The sequence below is a fragment of the Homalodisca vitripennis genome, chromosome 2 (assembly GCF_021130785.1).
Source record: "Homalodisca vitripennis isolate AUS2020 chromosome 2, UT_GWSS_2.1, whole genome shotgun sequence".
In the NCBI taxonomy this organism is placed as follows: domain Eukaryota; kingdom Metazoa; phylum Arthropoda; class Insecta; order Hemiptera; family Cicadellidae; genus Homalodisca; species Homalodisca vitripennis.
The window spans coordinates 174,383,749-174,395,297 of NC_060208.1; the positions used below are offsets into that span (position 1 = coordinate 174,383,749).

Below are 11,549 nucleotides of genomic sequence, written 5' to 3' on the forward strand. Positions count from 1 at the left end.
TTTAAACTATCTAAAGTATAAATTATTATGATATAAAGTTTTAAATACAAAAACTGTAAATCCTTTCGCTGCTAGAATATGCCATTTTACAGATGTATATATATATATATATATATATATATATATATATATATATATATATATATATATATAAGATATGAATGTTTACAGAGATGAATATAATATAAGTGTGATTCCCATATGGATTAACCATATACGAGAATATATGCATCTCTTTGCTACCAACTACATTGTTTCCATTAGTAGTATTAACATATTTGTTTTATTATTTTTAGAAACCTGTATTTGGTTATAACTCCTTTATTTTTAATTCAATATTTTCAAGGTGATGTTATTACAAATTTGTAAACGATGGAATAATATTAGATTTTCACTCATTACTAATTCGGCATACCATTATTGTTGCATAAATTAATGTCCAAACTAAAATTGAATCCTTAATTTGATATTTCCAGAAGATAGCAATACATGAAATCTGCCTTTGTTATGTCCGTGCCAGGATATCTGTTCAATACTAGATTAAACTTTTAAGTAATACTGAAACAAGATTAATTTATAAAATAAAACAAATCATTTTCCTCAATTCTGTTCTCTTATTTCCTTGTATTAACGTTTTCTTATACCACGAACTTTATATGTGTATCATGTCTAGTAAGTCATCATTTATCAGACATTTTTTATAGAGGGGCACTAATTTCATTCATAAAAACGAATTCATTAGTTTCACTTCACAATGACACCGTATTGTCAATGGAAAAATTAGCTCATAAAATAATTATAAGCGTTACGTGGATTACTGCTAATATTTAAGGTAGCAAACAACACAAAAGGCAAGTATTCAACCATACAATATATGTCTTAATTTAAGTACAATATTCATTATTTTATTAATTATTATTAATTGGTGAGATAATGAATACACCAGAATCACTTATGGTATTAGTTTACACGAATCCTTTGTAGTGTTACTTACAAAATATACGAGTACGTAGTAACAGCAATACAATCAAAAATAACGTTTTTATGGAAAACTGTGATTAACTTTAAAACATAAGAGCCGTTTTCATTATATTACTTTTTTAGTAGACGGAGTCATATGTCTCAAGATCAATATGATAAATTAAATGTTAGCTATTTATTGTACTGAAATATAGCTGAAGTGTTTTAATGAATTCATTGAAACCTTTTACGAAATAATTAGTCAGATGTTTGTGTTTTTGGTTAGTGGTATTATGTACACATGTACACAATACATGTACTAAATTTAATTTAATTGTTTTCAGTATTATAAAATAATTAATTACAGATATAATTCTTAGGCTTACGGGGCCGGTGTAATTTCTAACACGTAGGTTTTCCGGTTTACACCACAACGAAATATTCCTTACTCAGTTATCTTCATGGAATATTTCAGATTCGCTATGGAGAGCCAAAATATATTTTTTTACCGAACTATATTCGGTTCTGTATATGGTTTCTTTCGTGTTTTTGTATTCAATACTAACCTCCAAATCAAATTATATGTCGTTTTATATGCTTGTACAAGGTTCTTTAGATCTTAAATTCAGACATAAACTGGATTCCAATATTATGATTCTGTTTCCTTAGACACCTTTAATAGACGATGTTTATTTTCAATGTATCTGATAAGAATGGAGAGGGTCAGATACCACCTAACGGAAGAGATAAGTTACTTCCTATCAAACTGCAGCACTTCACAATCGGAGGTTCTAATAAACTCACTGTATTTATGAACTCCTCGCCAAGAGAATCGAATTTAAGAAAAACATTTAGGCAGCTATTCTTGGCGTGCTCTAGGTCTACCACAATGCCTAGCTAGAGGCGTAATAACCATTGATTAAGACTTTATCTTCTCCAATATTCCTTCACTTACGGTTTTTTGGGAGTGGGAGGGGGGTTTCTGGTTTACATCACCTTATTTCACTTTATCCAAAATTTCCACTCATACATTTTCTTCTTTCATCCATCTCACTTTGTCAATTGGTGTTTTGCTGTGTTATTTTCTTAGTGTAAAGATACAAATAGATTTTAAGTTTAAGATTTCTCTCACTTTATATAATAATGTACTTGTTTTACACAAATAACTCCGTAAATATAAACGACAAGGTGTATTTTAAATCTTAATATATTTTGTAATCAGCTGTCAAATTAGCTACAAAATGCTTATGCACCGTACGTTGTATATTTGCCATTTAGCCTTAAATTGGGTAATATTTCAAAGACTTTTGCTCATTTTCAGAAATTATTTTATTCCATGCTAGTGTTTCGCTAGATTACACTGTAATTACATCGAAAGATAGTTAACGCCCAAATTTAGCTAGCCCTATTACTGCCTAGCCAGTATACTTCACGTTAAACTGATGCCTGACACGATAGTTTACCAACATGCCAATTTTAAAGATTTGGTAAAATTTTACATTTGGCAGATCTCAGGATTTCAAAAACTTTGATGTAGGAAGAAAACATTTAAGAGATGTAAAATTCATTTTCCTAGTTAATTTCATTGAAATACTTTTTCTTGTAAATATTTAAAATGACGACAAAAATCCCAAATATGGCATGATTCTTGACGTAATTACTTGGTGTTAAAACAAACACCATCAGTTGCAGTTGTTTTAATTGCCTGAAATCATTAGTAAGGAATACATAAGTATAATTTCAGTCTTAAAACCAAAAAGGAAATTACACACAATTTGGCACACATTTGCTTCAGAAGCGTACACATAAATATGAAAATAGCGATTATAAAAATAGCAAGTAGTAAGCTTTATTCAAAGCTCGAAAAATCACTAATCAGGAGTATCATGGTCGACAGTAACCAGTATCATTGGCAACGGGCAGTTTCCAATCTTTCATCATTACGCAAAAAAAGGTTTCAACATAAAAATTGTATTTTTCATATATCAAAAGTATAGGTTTCATAATTTAGTTTTTTTTCTAGGAATTTTTGACACATTTAAGGTCATTCTTGAACACTTTATATTCACTACTTAAAGGCAACTATTATTCTCTTTTATGTAATACTGAAATGTTATTTCGCTAAAGTGAATATTTTTTAGGTATTTTCTAAAAACTTAAAAACTGCATGATTATACACAATAACTATACATTTTGTTTTAGATTAATGCAATAATGTGTAAAATTGTACCTTTTAGCTACCCTCCCCCCTTACAACTTCCTCTGAACATAGTATGATTAGTAGAACCCTTTACGGTACAAATTTACCAAACATCCAAACTATTAGAATAATTGTTTTTAAATGTACCAATTTTCTAATTTGTTGAGTACAATTGTTGTGTACGTACACTTATTTCTTTATCATTGTTAGTCTGTATAAATCTTATCTTTAAAAACCAATTATATGATAAAATAGTATATTTAAATAAATAATTTGTATATGCTACTTTTTATTTCTATATGAAGGGAATTGTTGGTCTTTTGGTTTCTGTGTTACTGGCAGTCAATCTAGAATAAAAGTAGTATAGTCTCACCCCACTGTTAATACTTTTTCGTCATATAACTATCCTATCGATTGTAAGAAAAAACACTAAATTTTGATAAGTTTAACCACTTTTACATCACTGAACGGACATCTATAATGCGTATATATAACACGCATAATAAAGACGGATGTCACTCACAAAGTGGCCATAAGGATCACCAACAAATATGTGCTCTGAATGATCTTCTATTCTATTCTCTTAGATATACAATAATTTGATCCTGCGAATAAGGGAATTTTACAAATCTGAAGTTTTTTGAAGAAGAGATGAAGGGAAGGTTTATTTTAGAACTTAAGACAGTATTCTCGCTCAAACGCAGATTCAAGATACATCTAACTAAAAACCTAATATCAAAATTTCTTATTTATATTTATTACTGTACCGTACTAAATATTTTTAAGGTTTAGACTGAGTCGATTTTTAATAAGTCAAATTCATAAAGTGCAGTAACTGAAAATACGACTGCTTTGTGTTTAGAATGAATTTTATCCTTCCCACTATCGTCATAACAACGGTCACGATTTCAGGTAAGCAGTTTCCTCTTTTATAAATTAATAAATAGCGCTTCCTTAACACGTCAGTATATCGAGCTTTATTTCCTGATCCCAACCAAGAACTAAAATTGAAAAAACATATTATTTACTTTCTTTTATAGTCCAAAATCTAGGCAGTTTATAGATTTCTTTTCAATGGAAATCCCTTTATCGATTTCATGTAGAGTAAGCTCCATTTCACCTTCTACTTGCACTAAGCGGAAATTTTACACTGATACGGATTATTAATATGATTGATACATTTTTATACAGATGTATTTTTCTTTCAGCTGTTTTTGCTGTAGAATGGGGTCAACCTCATGGTAAGTAATGATTCATGTTGTTGCGTATATTATGTAGTTCACGGTATAGTAACAAATAAGTCAGGAATAGATATTAGATTTAAAAAATAAACATTGCCCTATAATGGTGTGTTTTGTTTAGTAATTTCTAAGGTTCTTTGTTCATTTTTATGTCTATTTACATGTTGCAATATTTAATTTAATTTAAATGTTTAATTTCGAAGTTTTTAAGTTTTTATTTTTATGTTATAATACATGTTTTAAAAGCCATAAATAAGGTACTTTAAGTAAATAACTTATTAAGTAGCTTTAAAAAAGTGAGACTTAATCCATTTATTACCCATGCATGTTTAAAAGAAAAACAAATAGGTGGACTTTGATCAGAGTGAATTAGGACTAATTATACTAGCATTTATTCTAGATGTTTTTTATCATAGAACGTTTATAACGTACACTTACAATACTCTAAGAGACATCCTCCTCTCTCTAAGCTTTTGTAGTGGAGTTTAATTCCAGCAAAGTTTTAAGTAGAATTCTACTCTACTTATTATGAAAAATCTTGTGTAAAGAAATCTCTAGTATCATCACGATTAGCCGATTAGGCATCCATATAATCCAGGCCAGTTTCCTCAGAGACAGAGAACGTTTGGTGAGTAATCACTCCGAGGGAACGGCAGTACTCGGTAGGTGTACGGGAGTACCTAGAAATAAGTGGTTTTAGAGACTGGACAGTATTAGACCAAGGTAGTAGACCTTATGCTTGCAGAGGGAAACTATAGTTTCGTGATACTATAAACCAATCCGTTGGAAGTGAACCTTCCAATGCATTCTCTTCTAGAAATGAGCTGCGGATATCGTATCCTTCACTGGTAGTTAGCTACTAAATTTATTTTGTTCCAGTTACATTCTGGCATTACTACCCGATACCGGTTTCTGTGTGTAACATAACAAGTAACGAGGACGGTACTGCAGAGTATGTCTTCGTGTGCCACGACGATGACTTCAACCTAGACTTGTACTCTTACCCCGATGATCCAAGGGTCATACTTTTGTTCGACAAGTGTGGCGAAATTAGTGGTATTCGTACCTGTGTAAGTATTAATATGCAACCGTTTATTTTTCATTGTAATGCTAATTATGGTACTTAATGAAACCAGCCTTAGAGATTTTATGTACAGAGAGCCAAAAATTGTAATACATATAGTGGATATCCTGAACAATGTTATAGAAACTTTTACTGAGAGAAAATAACATAAGTTTATTTTGTTTAGTTTTTAATCTGTACTTAAAAGAGAATAAGTAATACAATCAGTAGAAAACTATTTTAAAAATGAAATTGAACATTTTTGACACTTATATGCAGTATCTTAGCAAGTGGAATGCCTCATTTTCCCAATTTTCGGTATTCGATTGGATGCTATTGAAAAGAATACCAAAATGGGAAAGTGTTCAAGAGACAATGTCTTATTTGAATAGGAAACCAATTGAAATGACTCTCATTTTTTATCAATTCTGGATTCTGACTAATTTCATTCAGCAAAATCTTATGGAAACTTATTTCTTATGGTGCAAAACAAGTACCATTGTAGTGTCATGAAAAATTGCCGTAGAAATACTATGAAAATCTTCAACAGTACTCTGAGTTTGTACCGATATGGTATCTACTATAATTTCCTTAATGAATATTTAATGAACGGATTAATAAAACATAATGGAAGTGCTTCTTAAGGCAATCCGCTAGACCCTTTCTAACTAGAAATCGACTGCTTATAATTTTATTGTTACGTTTGAAGTAACAAAGAAATTATCAGGAAAGCTTTAAGCAGAAAATATCCTTTATTTCAAGCCTGATCAACCCCATCTACAAGCAGTGTTCAATAATCTGTAGCATTTAAACTATACATAATAATAGCAAGTCATATTTTTGAATAAAACTATATTTTGTTTAACATAAAGTATTTCAAGTTTAGAACAGCATGTAAATGTTGCTTTTTGTTAATTTTAATTAATAAAAAGGATACAGCACAAATAAATCAGAGTTATTACTTTAACTCTTATCTATGGAACTGTGGGGAGAGCCAGTTTATCCATGGGTGGGAAGTATAAATTTTGAGTTGTCCCGGTTTACTTCGCCAATTATTTGGCCACCCTATATGTAACACAAAAGATTATTTTAAATCACGAATTGAGAGAATTGGGAATAAAGCACTGTGATTTTAAGCTTCCTGGCGTAGTTCTGACGGAATTGAGTACCAATCCCAAACTGGGTGTGGTTTTAGTTTTATCTTATCATATGTAGTATGACATTTATGAAATAAAACTATTTCTAAAACAACACAACGGTCAGGAACAACCGTCATGAGCTGCATTCATGTTTTCTTACTATTATAACTATAATTCTTAGTACTAAGAGCTTACTTCGAACTCCCAATTACACTTTCATATCTCTACACTATTTTCTTGTCTCTGGCTGTTTCTTTTATATTTACTAAGTTACATTACTCAATTTTACTATAATGGGAAAATGAGTTTGGTTTTAGTGTAAAAACGCCTTATTTAATGGCGATGTTATTTTTAGTAAAACTACTATTTCTCTTGCTATTTGAGGATACTGCTTTATTTATTGTGTATCTAAACTCCTAATGTAACATGCGAGTTTATCAGTTTTGTATAGTTCTTACAGTAGATTATTCAAATGTCTAACTTATTTGGAATTAACCATTGTCTTCTGTTAACTATATTTGCAGTACATTAAAACTGACATACCTAAAAGAGCAGAGTCTCAAGGCGTAGCCTTCAATTACAGTTATGACGACAAAGGAACATTTCGTAGCTACACCTACTGGGAAATAGATGTTTGGTGCGTCGATACACTGTTCGCCTCTCCAGGTGTGTTCTTACAGCTGCATTGTTTGTTTGAAAACGTTATCTCAGTAATAAATCACGTAAATAACTTTTAATTATTTCGTAATGACTGTATTAATGATGGATTCATTTATTTCTTTTGTTTACAGAAACTCTGGCCGCAGGCTGTCGAAGTACCGAAGTAAGTGATCTCTATGTGGTTTTGGGGAACTATACATTCACGAAGTTAGCAAGAAGTGAGAGTGATATAGAAAATCAGGGATTCACTAAACAGGGCTGCTTGAACGGAATGGGTAAGGGCTTTATAGTAGACAGATTAAATGATACCTCACGAAGTTAGCCAGAAGTGAGAGTAAAATACAAAATCAAGAATTCGTAAAACAGAGCAGCTACTCTAACGTTTCCAAACTAGATGGAAATAGAACAGAATCGTAGCATAGTGTTTGTCAACCTCCTAAAGAAACTGCAAGTACGATTGTCTTTTGGAAATTTACAAGTTGCAAGATTATTCCAATCGTCTAATTCAATTTTCAAGTCCACTTTGAAAATGCTTTACCTTCCAAGCTACGTTTATACCGCTTGGTAGTACTAAATAAAAAGTGTATAGTGGGACAATAAGCACTTTTGATTTTTTTTTAATTTAATAATAATAAACCGTAACATTTATGTTTAAAAAAGAGTATTAGCAAAATTTGAATATTTTTTTTTAATTCTGGTATAATTTAAAATGCTATGATACACTTAAAACGGTATACAATACAGGTAGAAAAATTATAATACTGATATATAAATACGCAATATGTGCTTAAAATTATATTTTTCCACATATTATAAGAAAATAATTTACAACAAATAAGTTTTTTTTTCATATTGTATTTTAGTATCAAACGTGTACTCATGTTGTATAGCTTTAGGATTTACAGTTTCTAAATTGCTAAATAAAAAATAAAGTTTTATTCTCAAAGATTACCTGATGAACTATGTACTTAGATTTTGAATGTAATGAATATTTTATGTTTGTTCACTTTATTACTGGAACTGGTCTGTCATATCTTTTAGGGATTTTTTTTGTACTATACTGTTCTTTCTTCATTCCTTTATTATGGATGCACAGCTATCTCAAAGGTACCTGGCGGTAAGAGTTCAATAGTCTTTCATCATAAAATATTTTTAGATACTCGGTGACAGTTTCTAGTGTTATTATAAGGTAATCATAAATATTAAGGAAGATATAAAATACCAAAAAAATAATAATATTTTATTTACAGGACAACACTACTTTTACAACATGTACACAGACACACCCTGTGAGGAGTTGGTGGGAGTTATGGTACTTTATGACTACGGGGAACTGATTGGTGTAGCCTATAGTTCATTTGGTGCGTTCACATCTGGCCATAGGGTGTGGTTTGAGGAACCAAACGTACCCATATTAAAGGTTTGTAAAATGGTGCTCATTATAATACTTTATTATAGTGACGTTTGTTACTCTCACTACAAAACAAAGTGTAAAGTTTGAGGATCTAGACGTGCCCATATCAAAGGTTTGTAAAATTATGTGTATTGTGGATCAAGGTATCCAGATTGATGTCGTCCATTGTCCGTTTGTTACATTACATTTAAGCAAATGGTGGTGTAAAGATCAATAAGTATCCATATCAAAGGTTTGTAAAATTATGTGTCATTGTGGATCAAGGTATCCAGATTGATGTCGTCCATTGTCCGTTTGTTACATTACATTTAAGCAAATGGTGGTTTGAAGATCAATACCTATCCATATCAAAGGTTTGTAAAATTATGCTCATTGTGGATCAAGGTATCCAGATTGATGTCGTCCATTGTCCGGTTTGTTACATTTCATTTAAGCAAATGGTGGTTTGAAGATAAGATACCTATTCATATCAAAGGTTTGTAAAATGGTTTTCATTGTGGTACTTTATGATCTAGGTACTTTCAGATATAGCATTGGTGTAGTCCATAGTCGGTTTGTTATTTTCACATTTAAGGAAAGCGTGGTTGTTCGTGGATCCAGAAACAGAGATGTCAAAGTTTTGTAACATGGTGCACATTATGGTACTTTATGATCTAGGTACTTTCAAATATAGCATTGGTGTAACCCATAGTCCGTTTGTTATGTTCACATACAAGCAAATCGTGTGGTTCGTGGAAGAGTGTTCGATGATACGGACGGACACATACCAAAGGTTTTTAAAACTTTGCATATTATGGTACTATATTATAGTGGTATCCTGATTGGTCTTGTCCATTATATTCCGTTTGCTACATTCACGTCTAATCACAGAGTGTGATACAAGGATCCAGACGTACCTATAAAAAAGGTTATAAAATGGAATGCATTATGGCACTTTATGATCAAAGTTTTCTGATTGGTTTAGTCCATAGTTCTTTTGTTATAAGCGTATCTAAAAAATAGTGTAATTCAAGGATCCAGACGACCCCCAAATCAAAAGTTCGTAAATTGGATGATCAAGACATTCTTATTGATGTAATCCACTGTAGGTTAATAACATTCACATCAAAGCAAAGAGCGTTCATTCGATGATCCGGACGTACCCACTTATAGTACTTTGTGATCAATATATCCTGAATGTTGTAGTTCATAGTCTATAATTTATATCAGAAGTAAACTCCCTGAAGGTAGAATTCGTTTTTCTATTCTGTATATTTCAATCTCTCTCATGGCAGTACTTTAACGGAAATCTCTACATAACTTCACCGACATGATCCCCACACCTCAAAATCGCTCCCTGAACAAAATGTTTTCCATTTATATACATATAAGGTAGATTTTATAAACAATAACTAAAATAAACCGAATCTGGTTGGAATTTGGTATAAAAACTTTTGTTATAAATATCTAGGCTAAGTTCGTTGACCAGCTTCGTATGCATCTTCGTTCCAATGTGGCGACTGTTCAAATTAAACAAAATTCTCAATCCCATAATTTATGAAGTTAGAAAAAATTTGTTACGAAATACATATTCTCTTATACTACCTGAACGTTTTTTATGAGCCATTTTTGAATATCGAACGGTTTTCAAGATATTGAGTATGTGTAAGGGCCATTAAGAATTTGTAATATCAATTTATTATAATATACTCGTAAAATAAATATTATTTCAATTCCCACAAAATCTAGTTAGATCTTCCGATAGAGTTTGGAAAGACTATTTTGTTTGAATTTTAGGTCTCATTTCAAATTAATTTTTAATATGTAAATAAAACAATAAATTATTTAAGGTTTTTATTTTAAGACATGAATGAACTGCATATGTATAAATATGCAAATAATACAAAGTTAAATGTTTGGATTCTTTGCTGTACCTTTGGCTATTTTTTACGGTTTTAATTTTATTTATTAGAATTAATAATTTACGATTTATTAATATGGCCTTGTACAATAGTCTATGTCAATTCCTTTTTTCAACAGCAACATTATTTAATTTTCTAATGACTAGCGAATTTATAAAATTACTGTTGTGATTCAGAGGCATGTTTTTAAAAGTTTCTCGGCTAAGACCTAGACATCATGATTGCAGGTGGATAGATACATTACTTAAGATGTAATAAATGTATTTTATTATGTTTTAGGTTATATCCCCGAACGCCCCTCAATGTTTGTACGATTGGAACACGTACTTCGGGATCTCTGCCATTCATATTTTCATGAAAAAGAATCCTCGTGAAACCTATTGCCCTTATTGAAGAAGGGCTCTACTGTTGGTGATCCTGTATCCAGATTTAATAAATTTTATTTCAAACTTCCATTGTCCTTTATGGAAATGTAATGCAGAGTTTCGTTAAATAGGAAAGAAGAATAAAATTATACAAGTTTTATTTTTGTAACCTTTCATGGTTTTGCCTAGCCAACTGACTCAATTCTACCAGAAATAATGTGCTGAATCGTTTAAATCCTAAATATAATAAATATCTATACACTTCCTTAGTATATCGATATACTTTATCATAGATTGATATGTCCTTAAAGACTTAGTTTAATGTCTGACTAATAAAACCGTACACTTAAGATTATTTAGTCTAGCGGGAAATTAAGGCAACACAATTATAAAATTATAATACTGTATACCGGACAGTATTCAAAATGTACACAGACCAAGACGACGTGGTACATGAAATAATACACTTCAATTGACTTTTTATTTAGTGTTATAAAAGTATCTAACTTTTGATAAATGTTGAATAAATTTGAAGACATCGTCTTTCTTGCATTATGAAATATTAAATAAATGGGAGGTATTGTAATTTAAAAAATCCAATAAAAT

General features: G+C 30.7%; 1 protein-coding gene across 1 annotated transcript; it reads left to right on the forward strand.

The window, feature by feature from the left end:
- Window positions 1-1,645: 1,645 nt before the first annotated feature.
- Window positions 1,646-11,215, forward strand: LOC124355907. Its single transcript, XM_046807060.1, has 7 exons — window positions 1,646-1,748; window positions 4,369-4,401; window positions 5,281-5,471; window positions 7,128-7,269; window positions 7,395-7,538; window positions 8,514-8,683; window positions 10,858-11,215. The coding sequence occupies exons 1-7, from the start codon at window positions 1,646-1,648 to the stop codon at window positions 10,969-10,971; spliced, it is 897 nt and encodes a 298-aa protein (XP_046663016.1). The 3' UTR covers window positions 10,972-11,215.
- Window positions 11,216-11,549: the final 334 nt, after the last annotated feature.